Source organism: Sminthopsis crassicaudata, chromosome 3 (genome assembly GCF_048593235.1).
Source record: "Sminthopsis crassicaudata isolate SCR6 chromosome 3, ASM4859323v1, whole genome shotgun sequence".
NCBI classification, from domain to species: Eukaryota; Metazoa; Chordata; class Mammalia; order Dasyuromorphia; family Dasyuridae; genus Sminthopsis; species Sminthopsis crassicaudata.
Genome location: NC_133619.1, coordinates 286,550,504 through 286,573,602, shown reverse-complemented (window position 1 = coordinate 286,573,602; position 23,099 = coordinate 286,550,504). Strand labels below are relative to the sequence as shown.

Sequence of the window (23,099 nt, the reverse complement as noted above, 5' to 3'; positions counted from 1 at the left end):
GAGAGAGAGAGGGAGAGAGTGTGTGTGTTTGTGTGTGTGTGTGTGTGTGTGTGTGTGTGTGTGTGTGTGTAAGGGGGGAATAGGAATATGTTCAAAAATTATTGAGAATTAATCTTGGAGTTGGATAGGGAATCAGTATTAGTAAATTGAAGGAACAAGTTGAGGGGATACCCTTCTGGAGGATCTCTTTTCCAGCTGAGTAGAGAACACATTAAAGTGTGGAAAAACCACTTTCTAAATTAACACCTGAATGAATGAATCTGGAAGGGGAAAACTTCAAGGTTTCTGGCCAAAAAGAACTGAAGCTATTTGCATTCAATCTGAGTCAATGGACACCCAAACAATGACCACATGGGGCTTGATCCAGGACCTTTTGGTGGTCAAGTAGAATCAGATTGGTTTTGGGGAAATTCAAGTATTAAATTAAAACAAATGTCAAATTAATGAATAAAATAAAATAAATAATTTAATTTTAAAATTGAAATTTTAAATAACTACAAATTTAATTGAATTGAATTTTAAAAATTTAAGAATTAAAAATTAAACCAGATAGCATTGCTACTTATTGGAAGGAGGGGAAAAGAAGTAGTAACTATTTAAGGAAGACAATTATTTTACAAAGGAGGGTGGGTTTAAGGGATTTCACTTTTAGAATACTGCATGGTAATATCTGAAGGATAATGAATGTAAAGTAGAAAGTAGCACTACCCAATATTTCTGAAGCGTGGCTTCAGTAAAATTCGGTATATTTTGACTGTCTGTGGAAAAAAAAAAAGTCTTTCTATATCAATAGTAAACCAGCTTTTTCACTGTCCTATGGTCAGGACTGACACCATTTAGTTGCTCTGTCCACTTTTAAAACAGATGCTTTATGATGCAACAACACCTCATATTAGCTGATTTGATTATGATACCTGTCAGAGTTGTCAGATTCAAAACTTTGTTGTAAGTTTTTTGCTATGTATGCTTTCTTAACCACACAGATAAAAGGTTTTTTGGTGTGTTTGTTTTGATTGGTTTTACCTTTTAGAAGCTTACATTTTATAATTCCATTGATTAAAAGCACTGATTCCCTTTCCAATGAAATTAAGTAGAACTTTCTCTTTGGTGGGCATATGTCATGATTTAAGTCATCCAAGTGTTCCTAAACATTAAGTCCCCTCAGACTGATTCTGAGGAACTGAGGTTTTTCTTTGAGAAATATGCTCTAAAGAAAAATATCTGATAACATCACTGGTGGAAAAAAATTAATCTATAGGAAAAATGTGGTTTAATATAAAAGGTAAATATGTCAAATAAGAACCTAGGATTTCAAAAAGATAAATCCTGTAATTTGGATATAGAATAGGAAAAATGTTCCAAAAATCCCTGCAGATGTATTAGGAAGCAGATCCTATTTGTCAGAAATGTATTCTATCTGAAATCTAAGCTAAAGTAACGCATTAGCCAAAGAGAAAAAGGGAAAAAAATACTTGTAGGATTTTCTAACATAATCTAGTATCAAAACATCATCATTGAATCAGGCAAGATAAAAGTCCAAATGTCCTTTGCCAACAAGCAGCTAAAATACTTTTTCTCCTAAGATGTGATTATCAGTGTGTGTCAATAATCTACAGAATCCACTCAATGCATAATATGACCAAACATGGAGTTTGTTAGTGTAATTTAGAGCACAACATACCCCTGACAAATAAAAAGGGGGAGAGCAAAGGACACTCAAATGCTGACCATATTGCTCAAGTCAGCCTGTATGAGACATTTTGGTGCGAAGAAAAAGACTGAAGCAGCAAAAACTTTGAGACTTTAGATATTTCATAGAATTGAATGTTTCTCTTAATTATTTCTAAATTGGAAACTGACAAATATACTTTAGTGTTCTCTACTAAGGGAAGACCCTCCTAAGCATGCTCATTTCACTCATTAAGGTTGCTGTTTGCTCAGAATTGCTATCATTGGAGGATTCGGGGAGGAATTCAAGCAATCTTAACTGTTGTAGGAAACGTGTGTGTATGTGTAAAGGAGAGTTATGTGTATGTGTATAATATGAAAATATATGAATTTATCTTACTTTATATTCATAAATATATCAATTTTTAATTCCAACTTGATATGGTGTTCAGAGGAAACAAAAAAAAAAGTAGCAAAAACTATAAACTAAAAAAATACACAGCTGAACAAAAGAGCTATTTGCAGGGGAGAAAGATGTACTTTCAGGAATATAATTTCATGTATAAATATATACATTTTGAAGAAATTGGCAATTTATCGTTATGTACACTGAATCCTGGCCAGTTTATAGCTGGCCACATCTCAGTGTTCACTCTGTAGTTTTCTTATCCAGTTGCATGGGTTTGTATTATTTTTTGCAATAAACTAGTTTTTCTAAAAACATTCCATAATCTTCTTATGATCTCACTATACTGAAATCAACAAATACACAAAATAAGTGGCAGGACTCACCCTCATCAGATGACCAATTGCTTTCTTCACTTTCATTACTTTTTATATTTCAGCAAGGAATGAAGTGAAAAGAAAGAAGAAGAAAATGAAACATTAATCCTCTTTCTAAAAGAGTCTAGAAAGGCCTAACTAGATTTAAGATCTTTTCTAAAACAAAACATCATTTACATTTGCATGAGTGCTCTTCAGTGTGACACAGAGAATCTGTAAAGCTCCAAATATAAAATTCATATTCACAATATAGCTCACACCAAGGTAGCTGCCATTCCCGGAAGCATTTTTTTTTTTACACTGATGAAAGGAAAGTGAGAATTTGTGTCTATGAACCTAATACCTGGATATTTAGAATTGCAAAGTTGACCCAGTTGGGACATCATGGATTTCTCCTCTACAGCCAAGATGTTGAGAAGGAGAAATATCCCGAAATTTTTCAGAGATTATAAGCATAAAGCAGGGATAGGATATGGCAAGTTAATTGTGAATTTCATAGTATTTTTGTGGCAATTTAACAATCCTTAGGTATTTGAATGCCTGAATTATTGGGTCCGATTTTCCTGTCATCAAGCACTTTTTTACTGTGGTGTGAGTTAATGTCCTCTCAGGTAGAGATCCCTCTCTACTCAACTTATTTTTGCTTTAAGTGCTATGGGGTAAGAGCTACAATTAAGCTTCCACTTTCTTTCTTAATCCCATTTCACTCAATCACTGCTTTAAGAGACATATCTTCTCCCCAATCAAGGAATATTACCTCCAAAAATTCTGTTCTCTGGAATGACTGAAGCATCATATGGTTTCTAATCAGTCAATATGATAATAGAGAATGTAGAAAAATACTTATACTTAAAGTAAAACATAATGTTACAGCAGCTAGAAGGGACATTGGAAAGTGCACCAGACATTGGAGTCAGGAGGCCTGAGTTCAGTTTCAGTTCGAATCTGAAACCCTTAAAAATAAGTGTCTGATACTCCACAACTCATAGTCACAACCCAGTGACTATGCAAATATTTTAAAAGAAGGAAATGTTGCTGGTGATATATGAGAAGTCTATTTTTGAATTCGAGACCTCTAAATTTCAAGGAAATGTCCCTTCCATTTGAAGGTATGTACATTCTTTATACAAGGTATCTTCTTCTCTAAAAAAATGAAGGTATTCTGAACCTTTTGAGGTCCTCCTTACAGAGCTAATTGGAATAAAGTGTTTGGGGAAGAAGGGAAGCTCACTTTTTCTCATCTTTTATCCTGTTTGACTCAGGTGTGTTGTTATGACGGTAATGAAGATACGATTCCAATATATCTGTAAGTATAAAAATATCCAATAACAAACCAAAGAAGCAGTCAAATGCATAAATCAGACAAGTTTTGAAAGTGATAGTTTTCTCATGTGGTTCCTTACAATGACACAGGTACAGGTTTCTAGGACCCCTTCCTTCCCCCCAAATATGTATGATCAACTCGAAGGGCTAACGACTTGCATGCTTCTTTACTGCAAAAGTTAAAATGTCACTGAAATCTAAAACACTCTATGACAGATATTTCGACCTGTGGGGCAATTTCTTGGAAATAAAATCATTTTGGGAAACATAGTAAACCATCTACACTCCCTGGGATGCAAAGGAAGCTAAGATGAAGATGGACATCACCTTTGCCAACAAGCAGCTAAAATACTTTTTCTCCTAAGATGTGATTATCAGTGTGTGTCAATAATCTACAGAATCCACTCAATGCATAATATGACCAAACATGGAGTTTGTTAGTGTAATTTAGAGCACAACATACCCCTGACAAATAAAAAGGGGGAGAGCAAAGGACACTCAAATGCTGACCATATTGCTCAAGTCAGCCTGTATGAGACATTTTGGTGCGAAGAAAAAGACTGAAGCAGCAAAAACTTTGAGACTTTAGATATTTCATAGAATTGAATGTTTCTCTTAATTATTTCTAAATTGGAAACTGACAAATATACTTTAGTGTTCTCTACTAAGGGAAGACCCTCCTAAGCATGCTCATTTCACTCATTAAGGTTGCTGTTTGCTCAGAATTGCTATCATTGGAGGATTCGGGGAGGAATTCAAGCAATCTTAACTGTTGTAGGAAACGTGTGTGTATGTGTAAAGGAGAGTTATGTGTATGTGTATAATATGAAAATATATGAATTTATCTTACTTTATATTCATAAATATATCAATTTTTAATTCCAACTTGATATGGTGTTCAGAGGAAACAAAAAAAAAAGTAGCAAAAACTATAAACTAAAAAAATACACAGCTGAACAAAAGAGCTATTTGCAGGGGAGAAAGATGTACTTTCAGGAATATAATTTCATGTATAAATATATACATTTTGAAGAAATTGGCAATTTATCGTTATGTACACTGAATCCTGGCCAGTTTATAGCTGGCCACATCTCAGTGTTCACTCTGTAGTTTTCTTATCCAGTTGCATGGGTTTGTATTATTTTTTGCAATAAACTAGTTTTTCTAAAAACATTCCATAATCTTCTTATGATCTCACTATACTGAAATCAACAAATACACAAAATAAGTGGCAGGACTCACCCTCATCAGATGACCAATTGCTTTCTTCACTTTCATTACTTTTTATATTTCAGCAAGGAATGAAGTGAAAAGAAAGAAGAAGAAAATGAAACATTAATCCTCTTTCTAAAAGAGTCTAGAAAGGCCTAACTAGATTTAAGATCTTTTCTAAAACAAAACATCATTTACATTTGCATGAGTGCTCTTCAGTGTGACACAGAGAATCTGTAAAGCTCCAAATATAAAATTCATATTCACAATATAGCTCACACCAAGGTAGCTGCCATTCCCGGAAGCATTTTTTTTTTTTACACTGATGAAAGGAAAGTGAGAATTTGTGTCTATGAACCTAATACCTGGATATTTAGAATTGCAAAGTTGACCCAGTTGGGACATCATGGATTTCTCCTCTACAGCCAAGATGTTGAGAAGGAGAAATATCCCGAAATTTTTCAGAGATTATAAGCATAAAGCAGGGGATAGGATATGGCAAGTTAATTGTGAATTTCATAGTATTTTTGTGGCAATTTAACAATCCTTAGGTATTTGAATGCCTGAATTATTGGGTCCGATTTTCCTGTCATCAAGCACTTTTTTACTGTGGTGTGAGTTAATGTCCTCTCAGGTAGAGATCCCTCTCTACTCAACTTATTTTTGCTTTAAGTGCTATGGGGTAAGAGCTACAATTAAGCTTCCACTTTCTTTCTTAATCCCATTTCACTCAATCACTGCTTTAAGAGACATATCTTCTCCCCAATCAAGGAATATTACCTCCAAAAATTCTGTTCTCTGGAATGACTGAAGCATCATATGGTTTCTAATCAGTCAATATGATAATAGAGAATGTAGAAAAATACTTATACTTAAAGTAAAACATAATGTTACAGCAGCTAGAAGGGACATTGGAAAGTGCACCAGACATTGGAGTCAGGAGGCCTGAGTTCAGTTTCAGTTCGAATCTGAAACCCTTAAAAATAAGTGTCTGATACTCCACAACTCATAGTCACAACCCAGTGACTATGCAAATATTTTAAAAGAAGGAAATGTTGCTGGTGATATATGAGAAGTCTATTTTTGAATTCGAGACCTCTAAATTTCAAGGAAATGTCCCTTCCATTTGAAGGTATGTACATTCTTTATACAAGGTATCTTCTTCTCTAAAAAAATGAAGGTATTCTGAACCTTTTGAGGTCCTCCTTACAGAGCTAATTGGAATAAAGTGTTTGGGGAAGAAGGGAAGCTCACTTTTTCTCATCTTTTATCCTGTTTGACTCAGGTGTGTTGTTATGACGGTAATGAAGATACGATTCCAATATATCTGTAAGTATAAAAATATCCAATAACAAACCAAAGAAGCAGTCAAATGCATAAATCAGACAAGTTTTGAAAGTGATAGTTTTCTCATGTGGTTCCTTACAATGACACAGGTACAGGTTTCTAGGACCTCTTCCTTCCCCCCAAATATGTATGATCAACTCGAAGGGCTAACGACTTGCATGCTTCTTTACTGCAAAAGTTAAAATGTCACTGAAATCTAAAACACTCTATGACAGATATTTCGACCTGTGGGGCAATTTCTTGGAAATAAAATCATTTTGGGAAACATAGTAAACCATCTACACTCCCTGGGATGCAAAGGAAGCTAAGATGAAGATGGACATCACCTTTGCCAACAAGCAGCTAAAATACTTTTTCTCCTAAGATGTGATTATCAGTGTGTGTCAATAATCTACAGAATCCACTCAATGCATAATATGACCAAACATGGAGTTTGTTAGTGTAATTTAGAGCACAACATACCCCTGACAAATAAAAAGGGGGAGAGCAAAGGACACTCAAATGCTGACCATATTGCTCAAGTCAGCCTGTATGAGACATTTTGGTGCGAAGAAAAAGACTGAAGCAGCAAAAACTTTGAGACTTTAGATATTTCATAGAATTGAATGTTTCTCTTAATTATTTCTAAATTGGAAACTGACAAATATACTTTAGTGTTCTCTACTAAGGGAAGACCCTCCTAAGCATGCTCATTTCACTCATTAAGGTTGCTGTTTGCTCAGAATTGCTATCATTGGAGGATTCGGGGAGGAATTCAAGCAATCTTAACTGTTGTAGGAAACGTGTGTGTATGTGTAAAGGAGAGTTATGTGTATGTGTATAATATGAAAATATATGAATTTATCTTACTTTATATTCATAAATATATCAATTTTTAATTCCAACTTGATATGGTGTTCAGAGGAAACAAAAAAAAAAGTAGCAAAAACTATAAACTAAAAAAATACACAGCTGAACAAAAGAGCTATTTGCAGGGGAGAAAGATGTACTTTCAGGAATATAATTTCATGTATAAATATATACATTTTGAAGAAATTGGCAATTTATCGTTATGTACACTGAATCCTGGCCAGTTTATAGCTGGCCACATCTCAGTGTTCACTCTGTAGTTTTCTTATCCAGTTGCATGGGTTTGTATTATTTTTTGCAATAAACTAGTTTTTCTAAAAACATTCAATAATCTTCTTATGATCTCACTATACTGAAATCAACAAATACACAAAATAAGTGGCAGGACTCACCCTCATCAGATGACCAATTGCTTTCTTCACTTTCATTACTTTTTATATTTCAGCAAGGAATGAAGTGAAAAGAAAGAAGAAGAAAATGAAACATTAATCCTCTTTCTAAAAGAGTCTAGAAAGGCCTAACTAGATTTAAGATCTTTTCTAAAACAAAACATCATTTACATTTGCATGAGTGCTCTTCAGTGTGACACAGAGAATCTGTAAAGCTCCAAATATAAAATTCATATTCACAATATAGCTCACACCAAGGTAGCTGCCATTCCCGGAAGCATTTTTTTTTTTTACACTGATGAAAGGAAAGTGAGAATTTGTGTCTATGAACCTAATACCTGGATATTTAGAATTGCAAAGTTGACCCAGTTGGGACATCATGGATTTCTCCTCTACAGCCAAGATGTTGAGAAGGAGAAATATCCCGAAATTTTTCAGAGATTATAAGCATAAAGCAGGGGATAGGATATGGCAAGTTAATTGTGAATTTCATAGTATTTTTGTGGCAATTTAACAATCCTTAGGTATTTGAATGCCTGAATTATTGGGTCCGATTTTCCTGTCATCAAGCACTTTTTTACTGTGGTGTGAGTTAATGTCCTCTCAGGTAGAGATCCCTCTCTACTCAACTTATTTTTGCTTTAAGTGCTATGGGGTAAGAGCTACAATTAAGCTTCCACTTTCTTTCTTAATCCCATTTCACTCAATCACTGCTTTAAGAGACATATCTTCTCCCCAATCAAGGAATATTACCTCCAAAAATTCTGTTCTCTGGAATGACTGAAGCATCATATGGTTTCTAATCAGTCAATATGATAATAGAGAATGTAGAAAAATACTTATACTTAAAGTAAAACATAATGTTACAGCAGCTAGAAGGGACATTGGAAAGTGCACCAGACATTGGAGTCAGGAGGCCTGAGTTCAGTTTCAGTTCGAATCTGAAACCCTTAAAAATAAGTGTCTGATACTCCACAACTCATAGTCACAACCCAGTGACTATGCAAATATTTTAAAAGAAGGAAATGTTGCTGGTGATATATGAGAAGTCTATTTTTGAATTCGAGACCTCTAAATTTCAAGGAAATGTCCCTTCCATTTGAAGGTATGTACATTCTTTATACAAGGTATCTTCTTCTCTAAAAAAATGAAGGTATTCTGAACCTTTTGAGGTCCTCCTTACAGAGCTAATTGGAATAAAGTGTTTGGGGAAGAAGGGAAGCTCACTTTTTCTCATCTTTTATCCTGTTTGACTCAGGTGTGTTGTTATGACGGTAATGAAGATACGATTCCAATATATCTGTAAGTATAAAAATATCCAATAACAAACCAAAGAAGCAGTCAAATGCATAAATCAGACAAGTTTTGAAAGTGATAGTTTTCTCATGTGGTTCCTTACAATGACACAGGTACAGGTTTCTAGGACCCCTTCCTTCCCCCCAAATATGTATGATCAACTCGAAGGGCTAACGACTTGCATGCTTCTTTACTGCAAAAGTTAAAATGTCACTGAAATCTAAAACACTCTATGACAGATATTTCGACCTGTGGGGCAATTTCTTGGAAATAAAATCATTTTGGGAAACATAGTAAACCATCTACACTCCCTGGGATGCAAAGGAAGCTAAGATGAAGATGGACATCACCTTTGCCAACAAGCAGCTAAAATACTTTTTCTCCTAAGATGTGATTATCAGTGTGTGTCAATAATCTACAGAATCCACTCAATGCATAATATGACCAAACATGGAGTTTGTTAGTGTAATTTAGAGCACAACATACCCCTGACAAATAAAAAGGGGGAGAGCAAAGGACACTCAAATGCTGACCATATTGCTCAAGTCAGCCTGTATGAGACATTTTGGTGCGAAGAAAAAGACTGAAGCAGCAAAAACTTTGAGACTTTAGATATTTCATAGAATTGAATGTTTCTCTTAATTATTTCTAAATTGGAAACTGACAAATATACTTTAGTGTTCTCTACTAAGGGAAGACCCTCCTAAGCATGCTCATTTCACTCATTAAGGTTGCTGTTTGCTCAGAATTGCTATCATTGGAGGATTCGGGGAGGAATTCAAGCAATCTTAACTGTTGTAGGAAACGTGTGTGTATGTGTAAAGGAGAGTTATGTGTATGTGTATAATATGAAAATATATGAATTTATCTTACTTTATATTCATAAATATATCAATTTTTAATTCCAACTTGATATGGTGTTCAGAGGAAACAAAAAAAAAAGTAGCAAAAACTATAAACTAAAAAAATACACAGCTGAACAAAAGAGCTATTTGCAGGGGAGAAAGATGTACTTTCAGGAATATAATTTCATGTATAAATATATACATTTTGAAGAAATTGGCAATTTATCGTTATGTACACTGAATCCTGGCCAGTTTATAGCTGGCCACATCTCAGTGTTCACTCTGTAGTTTTCTTATCCAGTTGCATGGGTTTGTATTATTTTTTGCAATAAACTAGTTTTTCTAAAAACATTCCATAATCTTCTTATGATCTCACTATACTGAAATCAACAAATACACAAAATAAGTGGCAGGACTCACCCTCATCAGATGACCAATTGCTTTCTTCACTTTCATTACTTTTTATATTTCAGCAAGGAATGAAGTGAAAAGAAAGAAGAAGAAAATGAAACATTAATCCTCTTTCTAAAAGAGTCTAGAAAGGCCTAACTAGATTTAAGATCTTTTCTAAAACAAAACATCATTTACATTTGCATGAGTGCTCTTCAGTGTGACACAGAGAATCTGTAAAGCTCCAAATATAAAATTCATATTCACAATATAGCTCACACCAAGGTAGCTGCCATTCCCAGAAGCATTTTTTTTTTTTACACTGATGAAAGGAAAGTGAGAATTTGTGTCTATGAACCTAATACCTGGATATTTAGAATTGCAAAGTTGACCCAGTTGGGACATCATGGATTTCTCCTCTACAGCCAAGATGTTGAGAAGGAGAAATATCCCGAAATTTTTCAGAGATTATAAGCATAAAGCAGGGGATAGGATATGGCAAGTTAATTGTGAATTTCATAGTATTTTTGTGGCAATTTAACAATCCTTAGGTATTTGAATGCCTGAATTATTGGGTCCGATTTTCCTGTCATCAAGCACTTTTTTACTGTGGTGTGAGTTAATGTCCTCTCAGGTAGAGATCCCTCTCTACTCAACTTATTTTTGCTTTAAGTGCTATGGGGTAAGAGCTACAATTAAGCTTCCACTTTCTTTCTTAATCCCATTTCACTCAATCACTGCTTTAAGAGACATATCTTCTCCCCAGTCAAGGAATATTACCTCCAAAAATTCTGTTCTCTGGAATGACTGAAGCATCATATGGTTTCTAATCAGTCAATATGATAATAGAGAATGTAGAAAAATACTTATACTTAAAGTAAAACATAATGTTACAGCAGCTAGAAGGGACATTGGAAAGTGCACCAGACATTGGAGTCAGGAGGCCTGAGTTCAGTTTCAGTTCGAATCTGAAACCCTTAAAAATAAGTGTCTGATACTCCACAACTCATAGTCACAACCCAGTGACTATGCAAATATTTTAAAAGAAGGAAATGTTGCTGGTGATATATGAGAAGTCTATTTTTGAATTCGAGACCTCTAAATTTCAAGGAAATGTCCCTTCCATTTGAAGGTATGTACATTCTTTATACAAGGTATCTTCTTCTCTAAAAAAATGAAGGTATTCTGAACCTTTTGAGGTCCTCCTTACAGAGCTAATTGGAATAAAGTGTTTGGGGAAGAAGGGAAGCTCACTTTTTCTCATCTTTTATCCTGTTTGACTCAGGTGTGTTGTTATGACGGTAATGAAGATACGATTCCAATATATCTGTAAGTATAAAAATATCCAATAACAAACCAAAGAAGCAGTCAAATGCATAAATCAGACAAGTTTTGAAAGTGATAGTTTTCTCATGTGGTTCCTTACAATGACACAGGTACAGGTTTCTAGGACCCCTTCCTTCCCCCCAAATATGTATGATCAACTCGAAGGGCTAACGACTTGCATGCTTCTTTACTGCAAAAGTTAAAATGTCACTGAAATCTAAAACACTCTATGACAGATATTTCGACCTGTGGGGCAATTTCTTGGAAATAAAATCATTTTGGGAAACATAGTAAACCATCTACACTCCCTGGGATGCAAAGGAAGCTAAGATGAAGATGGACATCACCTTTGCCAACAAGCAGCTAAAATACTTTTTCTCCTAAGATGTGATTATCAGTGTGTGTCAATAATCTACAGAATCCACTCAATGCATAATATGACCAAACATGGAGTTTGTTAGTGTAATTTAGAGCACAACATACCCCTGACAAATAAAAAGGGGGAGAGCAAAGGACACTCAAATGCTGACCATATTGCTCAAGTCAGCCTGTATGAGACATTTTGGTGCGAAGAAAAAGACTGAAGCAGCAAAAACTTTGAGACTTTAGATATTTCATAGAATTGAATGTTTCTCTTAATTATTTCTAAATTGGAAACTGACAAATATACTTTAGTGTTCTCTACTAAGGGAAGACCCTCCTAAGCATGCTCATTTCACTCATTAAGGTTGCTGTTTGCTCAGAATTGCTATCATTGGAGGATTCGGGGAGGAATTCAAGCAATCTTAACTGTTGTAGGAAACGTGTGTGTATGTGTAAAGGAGAGTTATGTGTATGTGTATAATATGAAAATATATGAATTTATCTTACTTTATATTCATAAATATATCAATTTTTAATTCCAACTTGATATGGTGTTCAGAGGAAACAAAAAAAAAAGTAGCAAAAACTATAAACTAAAAAAATACACAGCTGAACAAAAGAGCTATTTGCAGGGGAGAAAGATGTACTTTCAGGAATATAATTTCATGTATAAATATATACATTTTGAAGAAATTGGCAATTTATCGTTATGTACACTGAATCCTGGCCAGTTTATAGCTGGCCACATCTCAGTGTTCACTCTGTAGTTTTCTTATCCAGTTGCATGGGTTTGTATTATTTTTTGCAATAAACTAGTTTTTCTAAAAACATTCCATAATCTTCTTATGATCTCACTATACTGAAATCAACAAATACACAAAATAAGTGGCAGGACTCACCCTCATCAGATGACCAATTGCTTTCTTCACTTTCATTACTTTTTATATTTCAGCAAGGAATGAAGTGAAAAGAAAGAAGAAGAAAATGAAACATTAATCCTCTTTCTAAAAGAGTCTAGAAAGGCCTAACTAGATTTAAGATCTTTTCTAAAACAAAACATCATTTACATTTGCATGAGTGCTCTTCAGTGTGACACAGAGAATCTGTAAAGCTCCAAATATAAAATTCATATTCACAATATAGCTCACACCAAGGTAGCTGCCATTCCCGGAAGCATTTTTTTTTTTTACACTGATGAAAGGAAAGTGAGAATTTGTGTCTATGAACCTAATACCTGGATATTTAGAATTGCAAAGTTGACCCAGTTGGGACATCATGGATTTCTCCTCTACAGCCAAGATGTTGAGAAGGAGAAATATCCCGAAATTTTTCAGAGATTATAAGCATAAAGCAGGGGATAGGATATGGCAAGTTAATTGTGAATTTCATAGTATTTTTGTGGCAATTTAACAATCCTTAGGTATTTGAATGCCTGAATTATTGGGTCCGATTTTCCTGTCATCAAGCACTTTTTTACTGTGGTGTGAGTTAATGTCCTCTCAGGTAGAGATCCCTCTCTACTCAACTTATTTTTGCTTTAAGTGCTATGGGGTAAGAGCTACAATTAAGCTTCCACTTTCTTTCTTAATCCCATTTCACTCAATCACTGCTTTAAGAGACATATCTTCTCCCCAATCAAGGAATATTACCTCCAAAAATTCTGTTCTCTGGAATGACTGAAGCATCATATGGTTTCTAATCAGTCAATATGATAATAGAGAATGTAGAAAAATACTTATACTTAAAGTAAAACATAATGTTACAGCAGCTAGAAGGGACATTGGAAAGTGCACCAGACATTGGAGTCAGGAGGCCTGAGTTCAGTTTCAGTTCGAATCTGAAACCCTTAAAAATAAGTGTCTGATACTCCACAACTCATAGTCACAACCCAGTGACTATGCAAATATTTTAAAAGAAGGAAATGTTGCTGGTGATATATGAGAAGTCTATTTTTGAATTCGAGACCTCTAAATTTCAAGGAAATGTCCCTTCCATTTGAAGGTATGTACATTCTTTATACAAGGTATCTTCTTCTCTAAAAAAATGAAGGTATTCTGAACCTTTTGAGGTCCTCCTTACAGAGCTAATTGGAATAAAGTGTTTGGGGAAGAAGGGAAGCTCACTTTTTCTCATCTTTTATCCTGTTTGACTCAGGTGTGTTGTTATGACGGTAATGAAGATACGATTCCAATATATCTGTAAGTATAAAAATATCCAATAACAAACCAAAGAAGCAGTCAAATGCATAAATCAGACAAGTTTTGAAAGTGATAGTTTTCTCATGTGGTTCCTTACAATGACACAGGTACAGGTTTCTAGGACCCCTTCCTTCCCCCCAAATATGTATGATCAACTCGAAGGGCTAACGACTTGCATGCTTCTTTACTGCAAAAGTTAAAATGTCACTGAAATCTAAAACACTCTATGACAGATATTTCGACCTGTGGGGCAATTTCTTGGAAATAAAATCATTTTGGGAAACATAGTAAACCATCTACACTCCCTGGGATGCAAAGGAAGCTAAGATGAAGATGGACATCACCTTTGCCAACAAGCAGCTAAAATACTTTTTCTCCTAAGATGTGATTATCAGTGTGTGTCAATAATCTACAGAATCCACTCAATGCATAATATGACCAAACATGGAGTTTGTTAGTGTAATTTAGAGCACAACATACCCCTGACAAATAAAAAGGGGGAGAGCAAAGGACACTCAAATGCTGACCATATTGCTCAAGTCAGCCTGTATGAGACATTTTGGTGCGAAGAAAAAGACTGAAGCAGCAAAAACTTTGAGACTTTAGATATTTCATAGAATTGAATGTTTCTCTTAATTATTTCTAAATTGGAAACTGACAAATATACTTTAGTGTTCTCTACTAAGGGAAGACCCTCCTAAGCATGCTCATTTCACTCATTAAGGTTGCTGTTTGCTCAGAATTGCTATCATTGGAGGATTCGGGGAGGAATTCAAGCAATCTTAACTGTTGTAGGAAACGTGTGTGTATGTGTAAAGGAGAGTTATGTGTATGTGTATAATATGAAAATATATGAATTTATCTTACTTTATATTCATAAATATATCAATTTTTAATTCCAACTTGATATGGTGTTCAGAGGAAACAAAAAAAAAAGTAGCAAAAACTATAAACTAAAAAAATACACAGCTGAACAAAAGAGCTATTTGCAGGGGAGAAAGATGTACTTTCAGGAATATAATTTCATGTATAAAATATATACATTTTGAAGAAATTGGCAATTTATCGTTATGTACACTGAATCCTGGCCAGTTTATAGCTGGCCACATCTCAGTGTTCACTCTGTAGTTTTCTTATCCAGTTGCATGGGTTTGTATTATTTTTTGCAATAAACTAGTTTTTCTAAAAACATTCAATAATCTTCTTATGATCTCACTATACTGAAATCAACAAATACACAAAATAAGTGGCGGGACTCACCCTCATCAGATGACCAATTGCTTTCTTCACTTTCATCACTTTTTATATTTCAGAAAGGAATGAAGTGAAAGGAAAGAAGAAGAAAATGAAACATTAATCCTCCTTCTAAAAAAGTCTAGAAAGGCCTAATTAGCTTTAAGATCTTTTCTAAAGCAAAACATTTACATTTGCATGAGTGCTCTTCAGTGTGACACAGAGAATCTGTAAAGCTCCAAATATAAAATTCATATTCACAATATAGCTCACACCAAGGTAGCTGCCATTCTTGGAAGCATTTTTTTTTTTACACTGATGAAAGGAAAGTGAGAATTTGTGTCTATGAACCTAATACCTGGGTATTTAGAATTGCAAAATTGACCCAGTTGGGACATCATGGATTTCTCCTCTACAGCCAAGATGTTGAGAAGCATAAATATCTTGAAATTGCTCAGAGATTATAAGCATAAAGCGAGGGATATCAAATGGCAAGGTAATTGTGAATTTCATAGTATTTTTGTGTCAATTTACCTCTCCTTATGTATTTCAATGCTTGAATTATTGTTTCCGATTTTCCTGAAATCCAGCAATTTTTTAATGTATTTTGAGATAATGTCTTCTCATATAGAGATCCCTCTTTGCTCAATTTATTTTTGCTTTATCTCCTGGGGTCTAAGAGCTACAATCAAGTCTCCATTTTCTTTCTAAATCCAATTTCACTTGGTCATTGCTTGAAGAGACATGTTCCCAATCAAGTAGAATCACCAGTCCGAAATTTTTTCCTCCAATAATTCTGTTCCCTGGCATGACTGAAAGTATCATTTGGTTTCTAATCATTTTATATAAAAATATAGAATGTAGAAAAAAATTTAAATAAATAATGTGTCAGCAGCTAATTTACACATTGGATAGAGCACTGGATTTTGGAGTTTGAAGGGCCTTAATTCTATTCAACTCCCAAATCCTCAAAATTTAGTTTATAACATTTGATAAAAGTCACAATAAATCAGTGGCTACATGATTTTTTAAAATTATGCTGGTAATGTATGGCAATGCTATTCTTGTAGCAAACATCTCTATATTTTAAGCAGAAATCACTTGGAGTGATGCATTTGAAGACATGTAGATTCTTTACAAAGTATATTTTTCTGTTTTAAAATGGATATATTGAGAAACTTTTTTATGTTCTCATTATATATCTGATTTCTTTACAGTTTTGGGAAAGAAGGGAAGCTCACTTTTCATCGTAGTAACTTTTGTCGCTTTTGGCTTGTCCAGGTGGGTCAGGTGTTTCAAAACAATGTTCCCATTCCTCTATAACTATAAAAATCCCAATGTCAAAACAAAGAAGCAATAAAGTGGATAATCAAAAAGAATGTCAGACCACTTTTGAAGGCAATACTTTTGTCATATGGTTCTTATATATATATATATATATATATATATATATATGTTTATGCATATATATGTATATATATATGTATCTCCCTTTATATTTATAAATACATCATTTTCTAAATACACCTTGATGTCATGAGAGAAGGGAGGAAAGGAAGAAAAAAATAAAGTAAAAAAATATACAGCAACCTTTCATGAATATAATTTCTTATATTAATATATACAACTTTCTTGAACTGGTAACTTGTTATGTATATTGACTCCTCCCCCCGGCATTTAGCTAGACACATTGTAAGGTTCCCTATAGTTCTGTGTTATTATGTTGTATTTTTTTATTCTTTTTTAATGAAATTAATGTTTTTTTTAAATATATGTTACTGAATAAATAATCTCTGTATAATGAAATTAGAAAATATAAAGTATGAATTAACCTCACCATTATAAAACTTGTCTTTTTCTCTCCTTGTTTTATGTTCCAGGGAGTATTCATTTGAAAAGAGAAAAAAATAAAAAAATACATGAAATGTTAATTCCTCATTTTAAAAAGGTAGATAGACTCAATTTGCCTAAAGGATCTTTAAAAAGAAAACCATCATTTACATTTTAGACGGCCCTGGAAGAGGAATCCTCTTTAGTGTGAGGCACTTTATGTCTCCAAGAAAAAAAAATATATACATATATATATATATATATATATATATATATATATATATATATATATATATATATATATATATATATATATATATATATACTGTGAATGTCTAGAGTAACAAAAATTTGGAAGAGATCATGATGGTGAAAATAATTCTGAACAGGTTATTGTACTCCATGCTCTGACAATAGAGAATCCCTGTCAAGGTTTATTTTTAAAGCTTTAATTTCTTAAACAAAGATAGAGCCAAAATATAATTAGATACATATATTTCCATTGAATGTGGATCCCTTCATAATTGTTTAAGCTGAGATATTTCTCACTAGGTTGAAATTTTATTCAAAGCCCTTTGTAATGAGATATCCCATGATGATTTTTATGTCTGTCAGCATGCTGTGTAGAGATGGCATCTCTCTGCTTATTTCAATGACAAATACACAACATTATTTCTTAAAAAAACATTTCTCATAATTATCTTTTCTCTACACTGAAAAGCGCCTAGCAGAACACAATACAATTATTTTGAGAAAAGATCATATGATATTATTCATTCATTCTTTTTCTTCTGGATGGGTTGTTTCAAGGTCACTCATTTTGGCCCTTTTCTGACTCAGCCAAGTCCTTTCCCTTTCTAGGATGGCTGCTTCATCAGAACCTGGCACCTTTTCTCAGAAGTCATTTCCAATTGAGACCTTCCTGGCTGTGAGAGGATAGGAAATTCCTCAGACATGCTTGAAAAAATGATTGCCCCACCCCCTCTCCTTTGTTACACCTCCTGCTTTCTCCTGTGCTTTTCACACAGTTTTCCTGAGCTAGCTTGATGAATGGAGAGACCAAAGGAGTGAAATGGATTTAATGGTACACTGATCAACATCCCCAGGGCCTTGGTAGAGATGGAACCTCACTGCTCACCACTCTTCTTCAAGAGCATGTTTTTCTTTGTGTTATGCAATCACTGTTTTATTTGACCATTTTGAATAAGTATCAGCATAAGCTGTTTTAAATGATCCCATTTAATATGAATATTGGACCTCAACACAAAGTTAATTCTAATCTAAGAGATTCCAATAGAAACTCACCAACAAAAACTTTTCCGGAATCTTTTTTTTTTCAAATGGATTTCACCATTGTCTGAAATAGTCAAACGTTTGAAAGTGACTTAAATTAGTATTTAGAGAAAAAAATGAACCATCAGTCATTTTCCTAATGTGAAATTAATGTTTGACTTTTCCATAGTAGAAATTCCCCCCATCCTTGTCCCCTACCCAATAGATGACAACTCTCAACAGGAAAGAAAAATAGAATACTTGGATTGCCTGAAAGTTACGTTTCAGTAGTGTTCCAATAACTATGTAATCTGTAAATGTTAATGTCATTTCAAAAAACTCACCACATTCAAATATATAAGATGTTTTTGATGTAACTTTCACATGATGCATTCCTTAAAATGAAAATAGATGTAAATAGATGAAAATGAAAATAGAAATATTATATATATCCACACATATAAATACACATCTGTGAAATCATTTTATATATTCACATATGAAGAGACAGATAAAGGCAGAGACAGACTGAACTATTATTATGAAATTAGATAAGAAAAGGACTCATTTTATAATGATCTTGCATTACCTATTGAAAGGGCCTTGAAAAGTAATCAAATTCATACATTTTTTCCTGCAGTTTGTCACTTTCTCTGCCTATTGATAAGGGTTGAGGTTCCCTTTAAAATTCTCAACCCCCATGGATGAATATCTGGGCCCAGCCCCCACGGGATCTGAGCTGGCTTGGGTTTTCTCAGCCCCCCCAGTCAGTTTCATCCTTATCTGAAAAGGTCACCAAGAGTTTGGCACTGCCCACAATCTCCTTTTAGGTATGAAAGAGCCCAGCTGGAGCTCTCACTTTGCAAGAGCCCTTCCCCCCAACACATGGTTATCTTTCTGGCCAGGTAAGGGTTCCTGCCCGCCCAGCGGCCACCTTTGGCCCTGGCATCTTTCTAACTGAACTTTACTTCCAAATTTCTACAATAAACCTTTTATTTATCAATCTAGTTTTTCGGGCCTGTAAATTCATTTACAGAGGACACTGTGCCTCCTGGGATCTTTGTGCAGGCCAGCGGGATTGCCCCTTTCCTTTCTCTCATCACTATATCCTATGATCCAATCTATTCTCTTGTTCTAGGTGCCCTTTATATTTGAGAAGTTAACTTTCTGTTTTCATATAGACAAATGTGTGTGAACATACCACATATACTCACAATGCAGAGATAGCTTAAGTCCATTAAAAAAGGGGAAAAAAGAAAAAAAATACAGAAAACATTAAAGTGGGAAAATCCAGGGGCAGGTTGAAAAACCAACAGGCACTGTAGAATAAAATCCATGCTTTCCAAAGAGGCAGATCTTTTAGGTCTGGCCAGTATGGGAAGAGAAGAGAGATTTTTCACACCATTCAATGAGTAAGCCTAAGTAGTATTTCAGGCAAAGAATCTGCACTCCTACACGTACTCCCTCCCTCTACTTTCTAAATAAACACCTGAATGAATGAATCTGGAAGGGGAAAACTTCAAGGTTTCTGGCCAAAAAAGAACTGAAGCTATTTGCATTCAATCTGAGTCAATGGACACCCAAACAATGACCACATGGGGCTTGATCCAGGACCTTTTGGTGGTCAAGTAGAATCAGATTGGTTTTGGAAATTCAAGTATTAAATTAAAACAAATGTCAAATTAATGAATAAAATAAAATAAAATAATTTTAAAATTAAAATTTTAAAATAACTACAAATTAAAATTGAATTGAATTTTTAAAAATTTAAGAATTAAAAATTAAACCAGGATTAATCCTGGTCTTTAAGAAAGGATAGGCATTGCTACTTATTGGAAGGAGGGGAAAAGAAGTAGTAACTATTTAAGGAAGACAATTATTTTGCTGGGCAGATATTTAAACAGTAAAACAAAACAAAGGAGGGTGGGTTTAAGGGATTTCACTTTTAGAATACTGCATGGTAATATCTGAAGGATAATGAATGGTAAAGTAGAAAAGTAGCACCTACCCAATATTTCTGAAGCGTGGCTTCAAGTAAAATTCGGTATATTTTGACTGTCTGTGGAAAAAAAAAAGTCTTCCTATATCAATAGTAAACCAGCTTTTTTCACTGTCCTATGGTCAGGACTGACACCATTTAGTTGCTCTGTCCACTTTTAAAACAGATGCTTTATGATGCAACAACACCTCATATTAGCTGATTGATTATGATACCTGTCAGAGTTGTCCAGATTCAAAACTTTGTTGTAAGTTTTTTCCTATGTATGCTTTCTTAACCACACAGATAAAAGGTTTTTTGGTGTGTTTGTTTTGATTGGTTTTACCTTTTTAGAAGCTTACATTTTTATAATTCCCATTGATTAAAAGCACTGATTCCCTTTCCAATGACATTAAGTAGAACTTTCTCTTTGGTGGGCATATGTCATGATTTAAGTCATCCAAGTGTTCCTAAACATTAAGTCCCCTCAGACTGATTCTGAGGAACTGAGGTTTTCTTTGAGAAATATGCTCTAAAGAAAAATATCTGATAACATCACTGGTGGAAAAAAATTAATCTATAGGAAAAATGTGGTTTAATATAAAAGGTAATAATGTCAAATAAGAACCTGTGGATTTCAAAAAGATAAATTCCTGTAATTTGGATATAGAATAGGAAAAATGTTCCAAAATCCCTGCAGATGTATTAGGAAGCAGATCCTATTTGTCAGAAATGTATTCTATCTGAAATCTAAGCTAAGTAACGCATTAGCCAAAAGAGAAAAAGGGAAAAAAATACTTGTAGGATTTTCTAACATAATCTAGTATCAAAACATCATCATTGAATCAGGCAAGATAAAAGTCCAAATGTCTTCCACAAATGACGTCTCTTAGACTTCAACCTTGTACATGGATTACCATTTCAATTCTGTTAAGTGTAATGGAATCCCAACATGTGTAAGTAAATTCATAATGAATTTGAAAATCTATAAAAATAATAGGTGGTTCAGTGAGTTAATACTGATCAAATATCTTCTCTGGCCAAGGCACAGTGCTAGGGGCTGAGGAGAAGAAGGGTGGTCATCTAAGGCAATTTTGTCTCTCAAGGAACTTCCAGTCTACTAGGGATGACTACATACTAACAATGCTGTATGTACAATCTACATACAGAACATAGTTTGAGGCAAAATGAAGAAAGAAAATTGCTCATAATAAGGATTCTACAAGTAGTTCTTGTAGGAAAAAAAAAAGTTGATTTCTAACTTGTACTTGAAAGAACCTAAGGACACTCGAAGACACAGAAATCAGGAGAGAATACCATGAATGAGGAGAAAACCAGGGAGGAGGACTGACTCTGGTTGAAAGTTGGAATTTTGATGAAAATTTAAAAAGCCCAAAGAGACTGGATCCCAGAAGATACAGACAGTAAGGTCTTTGGAGTAATGGGGGACCAAAAAGCCTGGAGGAATCCTAGAAAGTAAGAGTGAGAGAGAGAGAGAGAGAGAAAGAGAGAGAGAGAGAGAGAGAGAGAGAGAGAGAGAGAGAGAGAGAGAGAGAGAGAGAGTGTGTACTTGTGTGTGTTTGTGTGTGTGTGTGTGTGTGTGTGTGTGTGTGTGTGTGTGTGTGTAAGGGGGGAATAGGAATATGTTCAAAAATTATTGAGAATTAATCTTGGAGTTGGATAGGGAATCAGTATTTAGTAAATTGAAGGAACAAGTTGAGGGGATACCCTTCTGGAGGATCTCTTTTCCAGCTGAGTAGAGAACACATTAAAGTGGGAAAAACCACTTTCTAAATAAACACCTGAATGAATGAATCTGGAAGGGGAAAACTTCAAGGTTTCTGGCCAAAAAAGGACTGAAGCTATTTGCATTCAATCTGAGTCAATGGACACCCAAACAATGACCACATGGGGCTTGATCCAGGACCTTTTGGTGGTCAAGTAGAATCAGATTGGTTTTGGAAATTCAAGTATTAAATTAAAACAAATGTCAAATTAATGAATAAAATATAATAAAATAATTTAATTTTAAAATTGAAATTTTAAAATAACTACAAATTTAAATTGAATTGAATTTTAAAAAATTTAAGAATTGAAAATTAAACCAGATAGGCATTGCTACTTATTGGAAGGAGGGGAAAAGAAGTAGTAACTATTTAAGGAAGACAATTATTTTGCTGGGCAGATATTTAAACAGTAAAACAAAACAAAGGAGGGTGGGTTTAAGGGATTTCACTTTTAGAATACTGCATGGTAATATCTGAAGGATAATGAATGGTAAAGTAGAAAAGTAGCACCTACCCAATATTTCTGAAGCGTGGCTTCAAGTAAAATTCGGTATATTTTGACTGTCTGTGGAAAAAAAAAAGTCTTTCTATATCAATAGTAAACCAGCTTTTTTCACTGTCCTATGGTCAGGACTGACACCATTTAGTTGCTCTGTCCACTTTTAAAACAGATGCTTTATGATGCAACAACACCTCATATTAGCTGATTGATTATGATACCTGTCAGAGTTGTCCAGATTCAAAACTTTGTTGTAAGTTTTTTCCTATGTATGCTTTCTTAACCACACAGATAAAAGGTTTTTTGGTGTGTTTGTTTTGATTGGTTTTACCTTTTTAGAAGCTTACATTTTTATAATTCCCATTGATTAAAAGCACTGATTCCCTTTCCAATGAAATTAAGTAGAACTTTCTCTTTGGTGGGCATATGTCATGATTTAAGTCATCCAAGTGTTCCTAAACATTAAGTCCCCTCAGACTGATTCTGAGGAACTGAGGTTTTCTTTGAGAAA

The 23,099-nt window shown here is 34.2% G+C and overlaps 1 protein-coding gene across 1 annotated transcript in view; it reads right to left on the bottom strand.

The window, feature by feature from the left end:
- Window positions 1–6,236: 6,236 nt before the first annotated feature.
- The window catches only part of LOC141562033 (uncharacterized), an 88,493-nt gene continuing 71,630 nt past the window's right edge, over window positions 6,237–23,099 (bottom strand). The window contains exons 3-12 of the mRNA XM_074302069.1: window positions 17,060–17,085; window positions 16,464–16,545; window positions 15,250–15,287; window positions 13,915–13,987; window positions 12,691–12,728; window positions 11,357–11,429; window positions 10,133–10,170; window positions 8,799–8,871; window positions 7,575–7,612; window positions 6,237–6,313 (exon numbers count right to left, since the gene is read on the bottom strand). Coding sequence (XP_074158170.1) covers window positions 6,237–6,313; window positions 7,575–7,612; window positions 8,799–8,871; window positions 10,133–10,170; window positions 11,357–11,429; window positions 12,691–12,728; window positions 13,915–13,987; window positions 15,250–15,287; window positions 16,464–16,545; window positions 17,060–17,085 — 556 coding nt within the window. The remainder of the gene's footprint in view (window positions 6,314–7,574; window positions 7,613–8,798; window positions 8,872–10,132; window positions 10,171–11,356; window positions 11,430–12,690; window positions 12,729–13,914; window positions 13,988–15,249; window positions 15,288–16,463; window positions 16,546–17,059; window positions 17,086–23,099) is intronic.